General features: G+C 44.2%; 1 protein-coding gene across 1 annotated transcript in view; it reads left to right on the forward strand.

The window, feature by feature from the left end:
- Positions 1 to 21,128, forward strand: part of LOC138794626 (solute carrier family 12 member 9-like) — a 174,436-nt gene that overhangs the window by 29,722 nt on the left and 123,586 nt on the right. Inside the window, exons 3-6 of the mRNA XM_069973396.1 lie at positions 10,294 to 10,431; positions 13,012 to 13,311; positions 19,645 to 19,752; positions 19,873 to 19,984. Coding sequence (XP_069829497.1) covers positions 10,294 to 10,431; positions 13,012 to 13,311; positions 19,645 to 19,752; positions 19,873 to 19,984 — 658 coding nt within the window. The remainder of the gene's footprint in view (positions 1 to 10,293; positions 10,432 to 13,011; positions 13,312 to 19,644; positions 19,753 to 19,872; positions 19,985 to 21,128) is intronic.

The raw sequence follows: 21,128 nt of genomic DNA on the forward strand, positions 1-21,128 counted from the left end.
ACTTCAAAAGAAAGCAATTTTGCTAATGTCAAGCATTTACAAAATTGCTTTCTTTTGCATTCACCATTGCCTAACAAAAGTTTAGGGGATGGGAATGCACCTTAAACTGAGTTGATGGCTGATAAATTGACCATGTGACCATACCCCTCCTTCTGTGTCCTCCACTGAGCCTGTATAAGCATGCAGAGGTAGGGACATGGTCTCATGCTCATTCATATTATGGACTGTTTTGTATACAGAGCAGGATGACACAGCCTGGAGGGGGGGGGGGGTTGTCTGATTTTAGCTCTATACTTACTAAGGGGCCTATTCCACTGAGTGATAATTGTCCGTATCGGGCCGTGTAATAAATACAATGATCATCAGCTGATCGTTGATATAGGTTTGAACCTATAATTATCAGGCGCCGACCACAAATTGCTACGTGTAATAGCTGTGAGCGGCCGGTGGCTGACCACTGTGAAGCTGGAGCGTGGGACCCGGGGAGAAGAAGACCGCAAGAGGAGCCCTACAGCCTGGACAGGACTGCAAGGACATTGGTAACAATGTCCATGCAGCGCTTGTTAAACGATAATCGAGCCTTGGAATAGGGCCAGTAAACGAGCTCTGATCTAGCAGATAGGCGCTCGTTTACAGTTATTATCAGGCCCCCATCGGCTCGTGTAATAACACCCTAAGGCTATGTGCAGACGCTGTAAGAGACCGTCCGGTCTCTGAAAAGATCATCCTAGCTGGTACTGCAGTACTGGCTGGATGATCTTTGGGGCCGCAGAGTTCTGATGCGGCCGCTCGCTCCACAGTGTGCACTGACAGGGTTTTCATTAAATAGCGGCCGCAAAAAACTGACATGTCAGTTGTTTGTCGCGCAGCTAGGGATCCCGGCCGGAGTGTATACTATGTGTATACGCTCCGGCCGGGATCCCATAGACTGCAAAGTAACGTATATTTTCGTAATAATCATGGCCGTTGTACAATGGCCGTGGTTTTACGAAAATATACGTTGTGTGAACATAGCCTAATATTGTACACTGAATTTTACTCTAAAGTGGCAGAAAACATAAATCCAACTATAAGGATGTGAGTATGCTGTTTTTAAAAGAATTGATCCCTTTTTCCCTGATCCTTGGTGAATTACTGTTTCCTGAAATTATAGTCTGTGTACTGACCATGTCATAACTTATTCTTTCATGTCCTACAGAAGTCATTAATCATTCATGGTGAGATCCTCCATTTGCAGTAATTACAGCTTTGCAGTCATTCTAGTTTTACAGCTGTCAGTTTTTGAAGATTTTCTTGGGGAAGTTTCAAGCTACAACTCCACTTTTTCCATAACTACAACTGTCTTATATTTTCTCACACAAGATCTTACCAGGGTTGAGATCCTGGTATTATGCTGCAATACTCATCACACACGCTACTCGCATCCCTCTTTTTTTTTTTTTTTTTGATCGAATACAAGTTACGTTCTTGATTGTTGAAATTTGCAGAAATAAAGTGAAGATCAATGAGCAGGCGAGGCAGGCAAAAGCTTTGGCTTTTATGATGGGTATATGTGTATTTTTTTAAAGAAAAAATGAAGTTGTTTTTCCACACAGACTTTTATCTGTGAAAAACGTTTATCTGCCATTGACGTAATACCCCAGACCAGTGTAACATCTGCATGGAGTATGCCTGTTCTCCTGTCTGCAGGATTAATCCTAATGTGGGTTTGAAAAAACCTTTGGGCCCTATTACACGGAGCGATAATCTAGCGAATGAGGCCGATTATTGCTCCGTGTAATAGAGGCAACTATCAACTATCAAAATTATTGGCTACCGACTGTGCATTGCTACGTGTAATAATGATGTGCGGCCGACGTCTAACTATTGAATAAACTGTTCATACATTAGATGTCCTTGCTGCCTGTCTTCTCCTGCTCTGTGCTTGCTTCCTATACTTCAGAGTGGTCTCTGAGCTGACAGGCCGCGGCGGTCCCAGACAGTGATTGGCTGAGCGGCTCAGACAGGCCACTCTGAAGCTACATCAGTGGCGCCAGGAAGCATGCAGACGGCAGGAGAAGACCGTGAACCATGTAATAGGCTCAGTAAACTAGCGTAGATCTAGCAGATCGTTTTTATTATTCATCGGGCTGTTATTAGCTCATGTAATAGTAAGCTCAGACGGCTGTCTTAATCGGGGTGGATTCAAAATAAATGGTAAATATAAAGATCCACCTCTCGCTTTGGCTGAATGACTGCCATGGCATTTAAAAAAAAAAAAGCTGCTGTGTGTGACGACAGCCTCATAGGAAGAGCTGACAATGGACTTTTTTCTGTCCCCCCACTCACACCATATGACAGTTGATCACTCATAGCATTGATATTAGGGACATCCTCTGGCCACATTTTCAGCTGAATAATTCTCACCCACACAAAGCAATGGTTTCCCAAGATTCTCCACGTGTCCTCTCCTGGATCTCCTCTTACCTCTCCAACTGCACTTTTAGCGTCACCCATTCTCACACCACCTCCTCTCCTCGTCCGCTCACAGTTGGTGTTCCCCAAGGCTCTTTACTCGGGCTTCTTCTCTTCTCCATCTATACTTCTGGCCTGGGACATATCATAGAATCCCACTGCTTCAGGTACCACCTCTACACTGATGACACCCAGATCTACCTCTGGTCCGGATGTCACCTCTTTGCTATCCAGGATTCCAGAGTGTCTATCGGCCATATCTTCCTTCTTCTCTTCCCACTTTCTAAAACTCATGGACAAAACAGAACTTTTCATTTTTCCCCCATCCCGCTCCACCCTGCCATCTAATCTGTCAATCACTATCAGTGGCTGCTCTCTGTCCCCTGTCCCCCAAATCTTGGGGTCACCTTTGATTCTGCCCTGTCCTTTAAATGACATATTCAGGCCCTGACCACCTCCTGCCGCTTTGACCTCAAAAACATTTCCAGAATCCGCTCTTTTCTCACCCCTGACTCCACCAAACTGCTGGTACATGCTCTTATTATTTCCCGCTTGGACTACTGTAACATCCTCCTCTCTGGCCTTCCATCTAACTCCCTTGCTCCCTTCCAGTCTATCCTTAACTTTGCCGCCCGACTAATCCACTTTTCCCCTCGCTTTGCCTCTGCCAATCCCTCCACTGGCTCCCCATTGCCCAACGTATTCACTTTAAATTGTTGACCATGGTGTACAAGCCCATCCACAACCTGTCCCCTTCGTACATCTCTGACCTGATATCTCGCTACTGTCCCTCACGCAACCTTCGATCCTCCAGTGACCTCCTTCTGTGCTCTCCCCTTGTTCGTACCTCGCAAAACCGCCTCCAAGACTTTGCCCGAGCCTCCCCCATACTCTGGAACTCGCTACCCGGACACATCTGGCTCTCATCCACCATCAAGTCCTTTAAAGGTAACCTGAAAACCCATCTCTTCGAAGTTGGCTATAACCTATAATAATTCTGCATCACACTTGACTGGCTGCACTTTACCTCCTGTTTCTCTCCCATTACCTTATAGATTGCAAGCCCTCGCGGGTAGGGTCCTCTTCCCCATGTACCAGTCCGCCATCTGCCTTCATGTAATGTGTTTTGATCTTGTAATATTCTTGTTTGTTACCCCTGTTGCCTGTATAGCGCTCTGGAATTAAGGGCGCTTTATAAATAAATAATATTAATAGATGAGGGACCCATGCCGCCATAGGGAGTCCTGGGAAACATGCTTAAAAAGAGTACCCCTTAATACACATATAATCGAGTCCGATGTCTGTGAGGTACTTGTTAGGTGAGATTACTTTGTATGAGGTTTGTGTTTTTCTACATTGTCTGTTACCTCCTTCCACCTCAGCAGAGGTCGGGGATGTGACACTTGTATCTTTCATTATAATTTGATGGGCCTATTGTTTTGCAATTTGTTATACAGGGGAAGTAGAGTGGACGTTTCTATCTGGACGAGTACAGAGGAGTGCACAACATTGCTTGGATTTTTATCATCCTAATAAAATGTATTCACATTCGACTAAGCCGCTCGCAGGTATACAGGCTCAAATAGCTCCAAAATTATTGGAATCAAAAACATTTAGAAATGGCTTTAGGATTACAGTGGCGGCAAATCAGGCTATTCAGATGGCAGGTTTGTGAGTATCTGGTAAACCCTTTGCACACAATTGCTATGGATAATTGCATAGGATTACATTGTAAGACCATGTGGCTAGAGATGGGTTAAGCCGGACACTTTTTCCCTTTTTACATCTAGAGTCATTATTTTCTGGCATGGTATGTGTCTGATAGAGCAGGCCTATGAGCTGAGACAATGGGGGTCCTTCATATAATATGCAGAGTGTAGAAATGTGCAGAGGATTTATTTCCACGATGCTCATTTTCTATTCTGCCTTTTAAGACGCACCCCAGAGGGAATGGAACAAAGGAGACCCGCAGCGTTAAAACCACACCACGCTCTGCACAATGAAGCACGGGGAAGGGATTTTAGCCTGTCATTCTTGTAGAGAGAGACTGTACTTGATACAATTATCTAATGCTTTAAAGTGAGCTGCCCGCACATTTATTATGTATTACATCAGTACGTATTACTAATTATAAAACCTCATAGGAGAAGTGACCAGAGGCCCGCTGGGAAAGGATCAGCGCGGCACGCGGCATCACTTAGAGGGAACTGTCAGGTTGGCTTTATGTAAAATCAGGAACTCTCTCTGGTTTTATGTGACTCTACCATCAGGATAGGTTTTGGTCTTAAAGGGAATGTGTCGTTAGAAAAGGACTTATTTTTATATAATGTTAAACATTTATTAAAAACTTTTTTCTAATTTTCCATTTTTCTATCTATATTTTAAAAATAATCCTGATATCTTGCCGTTTTCATTCTCAATACTGGGGCTAAAACTGAGCTGAAACTTCCTGTTGTGTTTGTGGTGGTGATAAGAGGAGGCTGCTGTAAAGTGATCTGTACAGCATTGCAGCATCATGTGACACCAGTAGATACAGGAGACAATAGCTGCTCCCTGTGGAATGACCTCTTCACAGGTCACAGAGCGTGCTCAGTAATGTTTCACATTCATCCCAAGGGGACAGAGTCTGTTTATTGTTGTCTACGTCCATGAGTCTTGCTGTACTGCTCCATTAGAATCAATAGAGCCTTATCAAATAGGGGCGGGGTTTCCTCCCTCTGGGGGTGAGTTGGCCCATCTCCAGTGCTTCAGCCCGGGCCTGATGGTACAGTCACTTTAAGAACAGCCCATGCAATATGGCCGCCCCGATAACAATGTACAAAATGTGACAAAAATAAAAATTAAAGTCATAAAATAGAAACATTAGAATAAAAGAACAAGTTTTAGTATCTGACTCTAAATTTAGGTGAAACGTTCCCTTTATAGCCCTGGTAGCTGTATACATTTGGGAGTGCTCTTGCTGTATACCTGTGATGGAAGCCAAAAGCAAAGTGTGAACAGACTTCAATCAGCTCAGTCTCACAGGATATTGTTGATAGGGATCCCACTTCTATCTAATCTCCCCATCATTTGCCTATCACAGCTCTGGTTCATTAATAGATCACTGTGAACGGATTGGGGGGGGGGGCTATGAGTAAGACCCCATCTGCGTTCTCTTGGCACCCGGGGTTCCCTTGCTAGTTCTTAATTTGATATATAAATGTCATTGCTTTAAAAAAAAAAAAAAATTCTATAAAGCCGGGGCTGGATATATCCTGTATAGTTTGCTACCCCTTGCTGACCTGGTGTTTTTCCTGCACCATCTCTATATGTGGGATGCTGGATGTGTCATGGTGAGTTGACACAGTTTTCTTTTAGTAGAATCTAATGTTTGAGAACTAAATGTGTCAAAATGTGCTATTAGGATGTAGATTAATGTCACCTACCCAGGGATCTACTGTAAGGAACCGAGTATTTCACAGTTCCCTCACACACAGTGTCTAGCATCTGGGAAAGACCTACAGACAGCACAGCGCGGCAGAGGCCATGATTAATGGGAGAATGAGACATATATACCCCAAGGATGCTGTAGGGGTATAGTGAGCCATTATATATCAGCCATCCAGGTCTACTTGGCCCGTTTACCTTCCCACCCAACAGCTTTGTGAACTTATGCTATAGAAACCAGTGTCAGGCAGTTGCTGCAAGGTGAATAAGATCATGGACATAGATGTATCTGCTGAAATCATAGCCCTGCCGTTGTACTAATCACTAGCTACACCTCATACTGGGTACAGCTTTGGGCACCAGTGTACAACAAAGACATAGGGTGAGATATATCAAGGGCTTTGCGCCTATTTTTAGGTAAATAATAGTTTTTTTAACCTATTTTTGGTCTAAGTTTTATTTATAAACCAATATTTTTTAGATGCAACTTCTTTTTTTTTAATCTGCCAGTTTTGAGTATTCACCCAAAAATTCACATAATCTGAAATTTTGATTTCGCATGGTGAATGCCTACGTCTGGTCAGTACCAGGTGAATTTGCTTGCGCAAATTTTTTTGCTTATATTCTGAGAATATTCTTTTCACAAATTTTTTAAAGGTTTGTTAAATTAATCCTATTTGGCTCAGTAAAAAACAGACAAATACGCTGTAGAAAAATCACATGTTTTAGACTCAATAGTAAATGTCGCCCATAGTCTTGTTTAATGTAGTGAATGGACTACAGTAAAGATCAGCACGGTCAGGGTTATTAAGTATAGAGAAAAAATATAGCTGAGGCCTAATAACTATGTATCAATAATTAAATAATTCGGGGGCACTACCTTCCACTACCTTCTACCTCGCATGGGTTTTTTAGCCATCCTCTGGATCAGCATGTACTGAACGGACATAAGTTATTATTCAGCCTCGGTCCGATATGAGGCCATGCAAGGGCTCAGATGAGTGCTGATCAACAAGATCTGCGCTTGTTTGCAGTGCCTTCAGAAGGCATCATCAGTTTTTGCTGCCGGACCACATGAACAATCCCTGCATCATTCGTGTGGCCCTTTAAATTTATTGCTGTCAGCCGCACATGGCTTGTTTACACGGAAAGATGTGTGGCCCAAAAGATGTGATCAGCCCAAGATCAGGCACTTTACCGCTCCTTGGCTGATCGCTGTCACTTTGCCAATTATTGTCACTGTACATGTGCCAATTATTGACCGAAGGAACGTTTTCAGCAACGCACTGTGCTTCTTACATACGGTACAATGTGTTAGTGTTTCATGAGATGTGTGTAGAAATATTTCTTTGCTCTGTACTTTCTCTTCCTACATATGTGGGTTTTATTCACCTTCAAGGATTATTAATAAGAATCGGTTATAGCTGCAGCTCGGGAATCATGTATTAGTCAACCCACACTTCCCAGTCATCCCGCCCAGTCCTGGCTGACCAGCTCATTTGTTGTGTTTTTTTTTTTTTTATTATTTTTTAAAAAGTTCTTTACTTTCACCCACTTAAAGGGAACCAATCATGCCAAATATGCCCCTAATGATAAGGAAACGTTCTGGTACATTACCCAGCAAGCTTCCCAAACATCCCCCTGTACCCTTCGTCACCTCCTTGATTGCACCGTAATCTTACTTTTCCGAAGTCCCGCACTGTATGATAATTAGCTGTATGGTAAGTAGTCACGGTGGGCTGAACTAGTCATGGTCCTGGGCGGTTTCGTCCAGAGGGGTGAGATTCAAAGACCTGCGCTCCGCTAACGTCACCCAGGGCTTGCGTTCCACGTCCCGGGGCCTGGTTTCATTCACGTCCGCGGCGCTGCGACGTCTTCAGCAGGTCGCGCATGCACAGTACGTCAGCGTCTTCTCCTGCTCTACTGCGCCTGCGCTGCGTGCTGAAGACGTCGCAGCGCAGCCGACGTTGACTGCAGGCCCCGGGACGTGCAACACAAGCTACGGGTGACGTCAGCGGAGCGCAGGTCTTTGAATCATGCCCCTCTGGGCGGGATTACAGCGCTTCAAACCGCCCAAGACCCTGCCTAGCTGTCCTGCAGGAAGTGGTGTATTCTCTCAAGTCTGACACAGTGCTCTCTGCTGCCACCTCTGTCCATGTCAGGAACTGTCCAGAGCAGGAGAGGTTTTCTATGGGCATTTGTTGCTGCTCTGGACAGTTCCTGACATGGACAGAGGTGGCAGCAGAAAGCACTGTGTCAGACTGGAGAGAATATTCCACTTCCTGCAGGACATACAGCAGCTGATAAATACTGGACGAGTTGAGTATTTTAAATAGAAGTAAATTACAAATCTATAAACCTTCAACTGAAACCAGTTGACATGAAAGAAAAATATTTTTGCCGGAGTACCCCTTTAATTGAAATTCTGGAGTCACGTGATGAAAGAATCACATGACTTGTATTGAAAAAAAATGCACGGAAGAAATCACTAGTAATATTTACACAAAAAGGAGAATATGCCACAAGGATCAATAAAAACCTGTTTTTGGTCATTATTTTATGGCATATTTTTTTTAGCCCAAGATAACACTATGTAAGATTTGTGATGATGGATTTCAGTTTCTGTGTCTTTGTTTGTGACTTTTTGTTCTTAACACAAATCATTGCAAGGATATAATTTTCTCTATTACCTTTTCAGCGGCTTAAAACGTAGAAGAATGATTATTCCCTCTTGGATAGTAGAAGAGAATGAATTACTCTTCAAATAAAGACTCATCAGGCTGAAGCCGTTTCACTTCAGCACAAACCGGCCCTTTTCACGATAAGGAAAAAAAAATCACGGCCCCCAAATTTTCTGCACTCACAGAGGACAGGATATTCATACAGAGAAATGTCATTTTCCTCAGGCTGAGAAAGAGTTAAATTGTGATGAGCCAAGAGGTAGCAGAGATGACCTAGCGGTAGGTTAATGGTTGCCGCGGTCTGAGGGAACCGTTTACCAGGTAAAGCTGAATAATTTAAGAAGTGCTACAAATGAGTCGGCGACATGGTGTGATTAGTGGCAGTGTTCATGGGTCACCTGGCACTGTAAACTCGTTCCCTATGGGCAATTAGGCTTATGGTACCCATCATTGAATCGAACACAGTAACCAGATCCTAATAACATAGATGTTACAGATATAATCTGTTACATTTGTTCTTCCTTTTTTCTTAGTCCTTGTCTTCTGCTAGGGGTGAATGGTTTTGGTATTTTTTATTTTTTATTATTTTTGTTCCACTCATATATACTTTTTGATATGTTGCTGCTCATGGTGAGACTAACAATTCCTTACATATTTGTTATTATCTATTTAGTCTCCTTCCCCCAGTTCTCAGCTGCTGCTTTCTGCTGAAGACACAAAAATCTGTGTGTGAGCCTTTCTCTCAGTCTCTCTGAGACGGATGATGTAAACAAGTCCCTGTCTGGCTGTATCTGCAACATTGTAGACATTGTAGCTGCTTTTGACTGCTGGGAGGGTTAATCACAGTGAGTTCATCAGCAACTTGACCTCAGAATAACCCTCCCAGCATTATAAATAAGCTACAATGTTGCAGATAAAGCCTGCCAGGGACTTGTTAACTTCAGCCGTCTCAGAAGGGAGGGAGGGGGAGACAGAGAGAAAAGCTCACACAGATTTTTGTGTCTTCAGAAGAAAGCAGCAGCTGAGAACTGGGGGAAGGAGGCTGAATAGGTAATAACAAGTATGGAGGGAATTGTTAGTCTCACCATGGGCAGAAACATTTGAAAAGTTATGTTTAAGTGGAATACCCCTTTAATGTCATCTCAGCTAAGCTTTCTTTTTCCAGTAACAGGATACAGATAGCTTGATAATCCAACGAAAGGCTTACATTTATGTTTTAGTTTGCAGTAAGATGTTATTATACATCTTTAGGCTATGTTCACACTACGTAAAAGTACGGCCGATGTTGCCGATGGCAGTGTGGAACATTGCCTCTTGTTCTATGGGCTCTTGGCCGGAGCGTATACGATGTGTATACGCTCCGGCCAGGATCCCGTGCGCCGCCGCAAATAACTGACATGTCAGTTTTCTGCGGCCGCAATTCAATGAATTGCGGCCGTAGGAAACCCTGTCAGTTCACACAATGAAGCAAGTGGCTCCGGCCGCTTGCTTCATTGTGTGCTGCGGGAGGTTCTGATGAGGGTGCGCGCTGATGCGCCCGCATCAGAACACTGCGGCCGGAAAGATCACCCGGCCGGTACTTAAGTACCAGCCAGGATGATCCGGGCAGAGACCGGCTGTTCTGTGACCCGGCCTGGTCACGGAACGGCCGGTCTAATACGTAGTGTGAACATCGCCTTAATATTTGTGTCTTTTAGCAGACGTCTCTATTACCCTTAACAGTAACCCTCAGATATGATCAGCAGGGCTCTGGGGCCCGAGTTTGGTGGCAGTATCGGTATAATGTTCTTCTTGGCTAACGTCTGTGGAAGTGCTCTGTACATTCTTGGTCTGGTAGAGACCATCGTGGCCATGTTTGGGATCCCAGCAGGTAAGGCTTCTCAATAAGGATGATACAGTGTAATGATAATGAGTGGAACGGGCCGGCTGGGGGTGGGTCGGATCGGTGCTATGGGGGTGGGCAGTGCTCCTAACGATCACACAGGACCATGGAGCAAACTACTAACTGCACTGGAATGGCGCCAAGGAGGAAGGTAAGAGACATACTGTAAGAGACTTACCTTCCTCCTCAGCGTCTCCTGTGCAGTAGGGACAAATCAGCAGGTTGGATTCGTCTCACCTGCTGACAGTTCCCCTTTGAGTAATTGCTTTATGCAGTTTTACCTATTTGAAAGCCACATGAGCAGTATAATGTCTGGCCTGAAGGGCTGCGAGGAATCTCATTGTTTCTCAGTATCAGGGACCCTTGCCCATAATGTTATTTTTAAACATGTTTCTATTCCCTAAGGGCCAGCAAGGGTCTCATACTTAGAATAAGGAGATGAAACAAGTCTGATGTTCTGTATAATTCTGGGTTTGATCAGACATTTTGCTTCTCCCAGCTCTCTCTTTCTCTTGTTGCGAGCTCCTTTTACCGGGGCCCCTGATGATCTTCAATTTGCATGAGCAGGAAAGTCTCCCTGAAGTGAAATGTGAAAAGTTGCTGCTGCTGCCGCCGCTGCCTACGCTCATCAGTGATTCCTCTGCCTTGATGAAGACGCATGAGATAAACACACTCTCTGCCTCTCTTCCCCCAAGACACAAGTACAGAGCGCTCTGATCTGCTCTCGGAAATCACGGCTCGCTGTCCCTTCTTAAAAAATGTTGTTTACTCCTAATTTTCCACTCATTTCACGCCAATCTACAGATGGACGATTCGCAATCACGAATATGATGCTGAGATGGAAGCCGCAACGCTCCCATAGCTGTCACAAAGAGCGCCGTTCATTAACTCATTCTGTGCTGGCTTATGTTTTTTGCTTCTTTTCTTTTTCTATGTCAGAATTTTCTGATCATTGAGGGTCTGAATGGCAGGACCCCCAAAGTTTTTCCTGCACTGGTACATTACAGAACATTGGTACTCCCGTCCACTGGCTATGAAGGGAGCTATAGCACAGCACCATTAATCTCAATGGATGTGTGTTTCAATTTCCTGCACAGTGGATGTGAAGGGAGAAACTATACAGGGCAAAAGCCGCCTTAGGATTGGTGGGACATCTGGCAGTCAGATTGCCTGTGAAATGCAAATGATGGCATTATCCTTATATATATGCTATTACTTGAATCCTTTAAGCAAAAGTGTACATGTAGCCCCGGACATGTAGTGCAAAATATGTATTCTATTTTATAAATCCGATACAAATAACTATCAAAATTCTTTTTGTCCTTTTACATTTACATGCTAAACGGGAACCATCGGCAGGTTAGACGAATGTAACCTGCTGATATGTCCCTAATGTACAGGAGACGCTGAGGATTATAGCATGTCTCTTACCTTCCTCCTCGGCGCTGTTCCCGTGCAGTTAGTAATTTTCTTTATGGTCCTGTGAGACTGTTAGGAGCACTGCCCGCTCCCATAGCGCCAATCCACCCCCGCCAGCCAGACCATTTTTAATGATAATGGAGCGGGCCTGTTGGTGGCGGGACGGATCTGCGCTATGAGGGTGGGCAGTGCTCCTAACGGTCTTACCAGACCGTGGAGCAAACTACTAACTGCAGCGGCACGGAGGAGGAAGGTAAGAGACATACTATAAGAGACTTGGCATCTCCTGTGCAGTAGGGACATATCAGCAGGTCAGATCCGTCTAATCTGCTAATATATGCTCTTTAAAGGGGTAGTGTGGCGCTAAGCAATTATTCACAAAATAACAAACATTACAAAGTTATACAACTTTGTAATGTATGTTATGTATGTGAATGGCCCCCTTCCCTGCGTTCCATCCCACCCACGCTAAACCCGGAAGCGTGGTGCATTATACTCACCTGATTCATGTCGACCCCCGACCGCCATCTTGTGACAATGATGTGATCTTCGGGAGGCCGGCCGAACCGCTGCAGCCGTCCCTCATGCCGGTCCCCTCTGCTGTGTCATCAGCTGCTCAGCCGCAATTGGCTGAGCATAACTAAGCTCAGCCAATTGTGGCTGAGCAGCTGATGACTCGGCAGGGGGGGGGGCTGGCGTGAGGGACGCGTCATCAGCTGCTCAGCCGCGATTGGCTGAGCTTAGTTATGCTCAGCCAATCGCGGCTGAGCAGCTGATGACGCGGCAGAGGGGGACCGGCATGAAGGCTGCCTGGTGCGGTCCGACCGGCCTCCCAAAGACGATGTCATTGTCCCCAAGATGGCGGCCGGGGTTGACACAAATCAGGTATGTATACTGCACTACACTTCCGGGGGTGGGGGAGCACGGGGAAGGGGGCCATTCACTAACATAACATACATTACAAAGTTGTATAACTTTGTAATGTGTGTTATTTAGTGAGTAATTTTCTAACGTTGCACTACCCCTTTAACCCCTCAGGATAGGCTATTCATTTCTAATCATCTGACGTCTCTCCTCTTTGATATTGTTTAGGCGCTCTAAATCTTCTCTGTACATCCATCTAAGAGCTAATATATTTGTTTGTTTCAGGTGCAGATGGAAGAAGTGGAGTCCATGTTTTGCCTCAGAGCTACTGGTACGAGTTCCTATATGGCTCCGTTCTGCTTTTCCTGTGTCTATTGGTTTGCCTGGTTGGAGCCAGTATATATGCTAAGGCCACCTTTCTCATCTTCATTATCGTCATGGTGGTTTTGATCACCGTCTTTATCAGTTTCTTTGCTGTCAGAGAGAAGGTTGTTTCCATTGTCACCACCGATGCAAATGGCACCCATTACATTAACGGGACATTTACTGGCTTCAAGTTATCCACTCTTAAGGACAATGTATATCGTAAGTATCCAGTCTGAATAAACGTTGTGCTAAAATATAATAATGAGATGGAAGAAAGCTTCTTAAAAATAGGTTTTACATTGGATTCTGCAATAACAATTCTACATGCACTGTCGCTTTCAATGTGTATTAGATCCGACTTAGGGTCGGATGAATTTTCACACGTGATGAATAATCTGCAGATATTCTATCCGTATTTGCAGGTTTAAAATCAGCAGTTTTTACAGGGAAATCTGCAATGGAAAATTTGCATATTCTGTAATAGAAAAAAAAAAATCATTGTTGATTTCGGGTATGTTCACACTGAGGAATAGGGGAGGAATTTCAAGTGGAATTCGCGCTTAATTTTACAAGTATTCTTCTTGAAATTCCGTCTGTAAAATATGTAGAGAGCAATGTCCCATTGAGTTCAATAGGAATTCCCCCCTGTTGTTCACACGGCGGAATTTATGCGAGGAATGTTCTGCTGCGGATCCATGTCCGCTAGAGAAATCCCATAGACGTTATTGGGGCTTTGAATTTTTGTAGATTTGTAGATTTTGACTTCCCCATTGATATGACAGGATAATTTGATACCCTGTGTGTCATGAATGTGCCTGTACCGAACTCCGTGCGCCCCTTGGCTCGTGCTGCGCGCCTGAGATGGCGCTGATATTCAGTGTTTTTGTATGTTTGTGCAGTGTCCTGAACCTTGTCTGAACACTGCTCTAATTCCTTCTGTGTTTGTTCAGCCACACCCGCTTTGCCTGAGATACTCCTGGCCACTCCGGACTTAACTCTGATGCTGGTTAGCTAGTCTGACAGACTGTTCTCTCTGCCAGTCAGGTTGCTCTTGCCCCAGGTGTTCTGAGGAGATTAGGGGTCTGGTCCAATCAGCTCCTGCACTGGACCTCTGGTCTCCTATATAGTGTCTGCCAGCCTGCCTCTCACTGCCGAATATTGAGCTTGTCTCTGCCTGGTTCTGTGTTTGCTATTCTTGCTCTGTTTATTGTGACTCTGCTTTGTATTTCTGACCTTTCCTGCTTGCTGCCTGCCCCTGACCATACTGCCTGTTTTTTGACCTTGCCTTTGGATTGTGATTTTGTACTTTTGCTGCCTGATTGTTGTGACCCGGACTGTCGACCATTCTTTATTGTGTTTTGTCTGTCTGTCTTGTCCTTGTGTCCCACCTAGCCAGTGCAGGGACTGACGCCCAGTTGCTCGCCGCCATCTTAGGGCGGATTGTGGCAAATAGGTAGAGGACAGTGGGCGGGGCTGAGCTTAGGGCTCACTGTGTTGTCTTGTCCTGCTGTCCGGTTCCTGACACTGTGGATATATTACTGTCGCCTTGGAATAAATTAGAATATTATCATAAATTGTGTGTATTTCAGTAATTCAATTCAAAAACTGAAACTCATATACTATATAGATTTATTACACAGAGTGATCTATTTACTTTTTTAAGCAATTTTCTCTTTTTTTGCGACTTCTTGATGTCTATGAAACTCATGACACATTGAATTGAAAACTTAGTTTTCAATGTTCTTTGTGGTTTTACGTCCTTCATGCCTGATTTATGACTTTGATGAAAAGTCACAATTTTTTGCACCAAAGCTACTCCAGCCCTGACCACACATAGATACAGTCAAAACAGTGCAGATCCCTAGACCTCGCATGAAGACTTGCACTTCAGTTATGAAGCCACATGAGACTTAATTATCACCAAGGTGCAACTTGTTGACAGGAAGGTACGGTGTAAATATCAAAGAACTAGTGTGAGAAACGTCACAGATTCCCCCTGCTATCTAATCAGCTAATCAACACTTGCAAAGGTTTCCTAAGCCTTTAATGCTCACCTGTTATTAAAAAAAACTCTTGACCTGTCACAGTGAAACATCCAAAGTTTTGAATGGTCGGGGTTCACTGTTCAGACCGCAACTTATCAGAAAAACAAGTGGGGAGACGTATGTGATTATCGCATTAACTTCTGGCTCTGTGTCACGTGACCTAGACACACTCCCAATGCAAGTGTATGGGGTTTTCTAGGTCTCGGACATAGAGCAAGGAAAGGAGCATGTGGCCATTCAACTGATTGTTACTTAGGATATGTCTAAAGTTTTTATTAATGACAGGTATGCTTGGAATAGTCTCTCAGTCTGGTTCAGTAGACTGCACAATCATGGGGAAGACTGCTCACTTGACAGTTGCCCAGAATTAAAGGGAATTTGTCACTAGGTTTATTCCACCTTAAAATAAGACAGCATAAACTAGTGACAGAAATGCTGAACAGATCGGTGTATTACTTACATCATTCTGTTCAGCCGTTCTCCTAATATGCAGGAGAATAGGATTCTTGCTGCACCCCTCCCCCTGCCCTCCAGCTGCTGATTAATCGTTGACTGCAGCAGTTAGTGGGCAGAGTTTTCTGCTTCTCATGGACTACTGAGCTCATGCACATAATGGAGAGGACTACTTATTATTGTCCATGTTATTCGGGAGGAGATCTCTGGATCAGCTGCACAGAACAATGTAAGTGATAAATTATTCTGTTCAGCTTCTCTGGCGGTATTTTATGCTACCGTACGATAGGACAGGATAAACCTGCGGACAGAGTCTCTTTAAAGTCTGCTTAGAACAGAAACTGGGGTGTAATTTGCTGACAGCAACCAATCACAGCTCCGCTATCATGGATGTTCACAGAGTGCTGTATACAAGTATATTAATGGAAGGTTGAGTGGAAGGAAAAAGTGCTGTAGAAAAAGATGCACGAGCAACTGGGCTAACCGGAGCCATGAAAGGATTGTCAAGAAAAGGCCATTCAAGTATATGGAGGAGAGACATGAGTCAAGCTGCAAGAGCCACCTCACAGACGTATTCAGGACATAGGCTACAGCGGTTACAGTCCTTGACCCAGAAAAAAGGTCAGAAGCATCTTACCTCGAAAAAAAGGACTGACACATTATTCACACATCTCCAATTGTTTTTACCGGGATGTTAAGTGAAGACTGCCTATGACTCCACATACAACTTGATGAACCCATCCATTGACTATGGGGGAAACGCGTCAGTAGTGCAATATGTTGTAAACTTCATGGCCTATATACTGTGAAACTTAAGAAGTGTGCTTACATACCGTACTGCAACATTACTCTTTGTGACCATTACCGTGTTGGACACCATATTCTTCGACTAAGATACCTTATCTCTACGCTACCTCTATGAGACTGTACTCCTGACTGTATTTCTTTATGGATCAGCACCAAGAGTTGGGTAAGTCCCGTCTGGTGTAGGGGACGCCTGATTCAGCGGTCTCCAGATGTGATAGGCAGGGCTTAATAGGAATTCATCCCTGACATTGGGCCCCTATTCTGCAACACTGTTTAATCACATTCTGTATTCCCAATGTGTGGGACTGGATACCGAAGGCCTGGCAGTAAGTGCACTGTAACAGCATGCTGACGTGTCCGTAACCCTCTACCTGCTCTGGGTCACACTGTGCTGTGATCATCTCTCTTTCTCTCAGCCTGCTTGTCCTCTGGCAGCTTCTCTTGCTCTGAGCTGGTATCCTGGAGGATTGGGCTCCCTCTAGTGACAGACATGCACCTGTCCACCTGTATTTGTAAGCTCAGCCCACAGGCTCTGGACTCTTCTGGCATGTTCTCCTCACGTTATATACAGTCTCCACCTCTTTGCTCAGTCGTTGTTGTTTGTCAGTAAGCAACAACACGTCTGTGCTCCCTGGCTATCCGCCACTCCTAACGATCTTGTTGCTCTTTGGATCTCAGTCCATTCTAAGTTCCAGTCAGAACTACATCCTAACGCTGCATCCTGCACTTCTACCACAGTGGAAGATTACCTAGTCCCTGACTCCAGTTCTTTAGTCGGTGGTCACTGAGCTCCTTCCCTGATAGTAGCGACCTGGGAGTTTTCTGCAGCGAAGTCCATCCAGCCTTGTGGCGGACTATGGTGAAAATCGGGAACTCCTTTGACTTCGCTCCTCGGGGAAGGAACGTCAGTACTCCGCGGTCATCCAAGGCATCCACCTCCCCATACTTGGACCATCCATTACATGCACTAAATGAATTTGATTTTGAACCACGCTAAATCTGTCTACCACATATCTCAGACTTGTGGAAACAACCTGGTTGCTGATTGTGTAATGTGGGGATGAATTATTTTTTTTAATTTGCTAAATCCTGGCAGAAAATCCTTGTGTGAACTTACCCCCATAAGGTAGTCGCTCTTAGCCGTCTGACGTTCTTGTATCTGTGTGAAGTATAATGAGGCTTAATTCAGCAGAAGTGTCTTTGTAAGAAGGACTGTAGTATTCCATTCCTTTTCCAGCACCATCTAATTCATTGAAACATCCACATTTGATTAAATGCTTTGAACCACATTGCTGTACGTGAACCATCTCCAGCCCGCGTACAGCATTTGTGGAACAAAGAGCTAAATCTCATTTCCCTGATGAATCTTACATTATGACAGTGTAAAGGTCAGGAGAAAATGAAATTAAAGGAGTCCACCGAGGGATTCTGGCAAGAAGTGGAAAGATTCAGTAATCATCAATTTGTTACAAGAAATGGCTGATATCACTTATCCTAAGAGCCGTCTTGACCTGTAGAATAAGGACATTCTTAGGAACAAAAAGCTATGGATGTATATTCCGGGCTCAATGGCAGGAAATACCTGGAGTTCACATTTGGCTTCTCTTATCCTGCTGGTTCCCATTTCACAGTGAAAGCTCTCAGTCATGCCACGGTGACTCACATAGCATCGCCAAAGACAATGTTCACTGTGGATGGAAGTGGCGTGTTTTTCCTCAGTAGTAGCAAATGGCAGCTTAAAGGGAATGTGTCATAAGAGAATGACTTATTGTTTAAATAATGTTTTTATGTTAAATTTTTTAAAGAATTTTTGGTGACATTTCTTAAAATTTTCCATTTTTCTATCTATATTCCTAAATAATCCTGATACAGTGGTGACTTGGATTACGAGCATAATTCGTTCTGGGGCCGCGCTTTTAATTTTCCATAGGAAATCATTGAAATGCAGACAATTGGTTCCACACACTCCAAAATAATGATTCTTTTATTTTGAATAACAAATGAAACAAACATTTAGAAAGCTGAATATTTGATATTATACGTTACTGTACAGTATAGCAATCAGCAAGTGGTGTATTATGTATAGTATGTGCATAAGAATGAAAAAACAGCAGCAATTTGTAGATACAGAATGGAGCTGTGGATCCCCATAATGCAGTAGTGTAGTACAACAGGCTAGAATATAGAAGCAGGGCTGCTGTCAGAGGTCTATGTGGTCACATGACAGCAATGGGGAAGGGGGAGTGTTTAGCATGGAAGTAAGAATCACAGAGCTGTGCAGGAGGACAGTGACAGAAGTTTTTCTAAGTGTAAGTGCAGGCACGTTATAACAGGAATAGAGAGGATGGGAAGTACAAGGGCTGACAGAGACTGCAGGAAGGAATGAGCAGGGTATAGGGTGAGCACAGTATAGCAGCACTCTCAGTCCAGGGGGAGAGGGGCTACAGCTATGAAGAGATTACCTCCACAGTCCTGTCCCCTGATGTAAGCCCCAGCCTGAATTGGATCTGCTATGATTTGGAAAGTGAAGGAGACTTCCTGGGTCAGAGTACAGTGCTGTAGACCCCGCTATGCAGACCATCCCCCTCCCCCACTTCCCCTCTCACCCAATACAGGGAGCTCTTAAACCAAAGCAATGCTCATAAACTAAGATACAATTTTGAAAAACTGTGAGCTCTTCTTGCAAAAAGCTTTCAATCCAAGTGACTCTTAAACCAAGATACCACTGTATTTTGCAGTTTTCAGTCTCACGACTGGGGCTAAAACTAAGCTGAGACTTCCTGTTGTGTCTGTGGTGATAAGAGGAGGCTGCAGTAAAGTCATCTGTACAGCATTGCAGCATCATGTGACAACAGTAGATAGAGGAGACAATAGCAGCTCCCTATGGAATGACCTCTTCACAGGTCACAGAGCGCGCTCAGTAATGTTTCACATACATCTCAAGGGCATAGAGTCTGTCCCATGGGACCAAGGGAGATATTGCTTGCTATCAGACATGCACCTGCCATAGAGCGTTTGCTCACTGTATATAGGCTGCTGAATTGCCATAGTGTTTTGCTTGGCCTAGCTTTATGAGCTATATATGGCAGGTTTTGTCTTGCTTGTTGCGTTTACATGATAAGTGTTTGATATGATAAAATAGTAAAATGAGTCATGTTGTTTATGAGCCTGTATCTGTTCTCCCATGGGGTGAAGGCCTAGTCACAGTACTGTCAGTAGTTACATATTCCTATTATCTTTATTATAGCACAGTATGCCAGAGACTACACTACAGGAAGAATGATGAGCTTCACCACAGTCTTTGCCGTCATGTTCAATGGTTGCACTGGGATTATGGCGGGATCAAACATGTCAGGTAAGGGCAATGCTTCTTTGGGTTTTTGTATTTTCTCTCTTAGGTGAACATTAAATTCAGCCTGTATTGATAGAAAAAAAAGGTTCCTCTGCTAACCTTTTCTTTGTCCTTTTGTTACAGGGGATTTAAAAAACCCAAGTTACTCTATACCCAGAGGAACGATCACCGCTGTGATCTTTACCTATATAATCTATAATGTGCTGGCTCTGATGATCAGCTGTACATGCGACAGGTGAGAGAGAATCTCATAGAAAGGATTCACAATAATTGTATTGTATCTCTCCTTCACCAAAAATAGTAATCCCTGGTAACTTCAGTCTGTGTAAATACCTTATTATATTACAGCTTATTAATACATTTAGTTAGTGTTTATACTTTGTAAATAGCTTTTACCCAAAGGAGGTTAGAAAGTGAATGAGGCTGTCATTTTAAAGAGGACCTTTTAGCCTGGCTATGGTGGTGGGTCCAGGAGCGGGACTTGCAGGTAGGGTTAAGTATGCCAGGTCTTATTTTCAGGTGATGTCTTATTTTTTTATGAAGAAGAATTCACGTCACATGCAAAGCAGGGACAGAGCGCATGGTATTGACGCTCCGGCACCAGGGGTAGCTCATCACAGCACACTCGGACAGTACAGCAGGGACAGAGCGTACAGTATGGTGGCTTACGGCAGCTGGGGGAGTTCATAATAGCACACTCGTACAGCACAGCAGGGACAGTGTACGGTATGGCGACAGGTGAGGGGGGATAACAGCAGACTGTGTGCAGCTCATCATCTGGCCTCTTGATGCCTTGCCTGCACATTAACAAGTGACGGCTGTGGAAGGTAACATCAGGGGTTGGCGGCAGGGGACTGTGTTCATGTGCTGCATGCAGCTGCTCTGCAGTGGACAGTGAAGGTAGGGGACCACGGCGGCTGGCTAAAAAGAATCCCAGCTGCATGTCATGGTGTTCTGTTCGGCGGGCATGCTTCTAAAGAAAAACTTTGCTAGGTCTTTCTTTTGAGGGAGGCCTTATATTTAGCAACTCAGCAAAGTCCCTACTAGGTCTTATTTTCAGGGGATGTCTTATTTTTGGGGAAACTGTAGCATATTGCACTTTATCCTTAATCATTAGAGAGATATAAATCCTTTTAGGACAGACAGCTCTGCAGCATAGACCTCCATGAGAGCCAAGAGCAATGCTCTCATCTCGAGATGTAATGTGGTGACAGATCAATACTGTCAGTTGTTTTTGCCCAGCATGTTTCAGTGCTTAGCACAGTGTCACCAGGGAGGCAGTAGCACATTTTACTTGTGTTACATAAGCGCTACATTATCACTAACCCTAGAAAATAAGGAGAGAGACTTAAATGCACAGGACAATATTATCTGTTGCC

Source organism: Dendropsophus ebraccatus, chromosome 6 (genome assembly GCF_027789765.1).
Source record: "Dendropsophus ebraccatus isolate aDenEbr1 chromosome 6, aDenEbr1.pat, whole genome shotgun sequence".
NCBI lineage: Eukaryota > Metazoa > Chordata > Amphibia > Anura > Hylidae > Dendropsophus > Dendropsophus ebraccatus.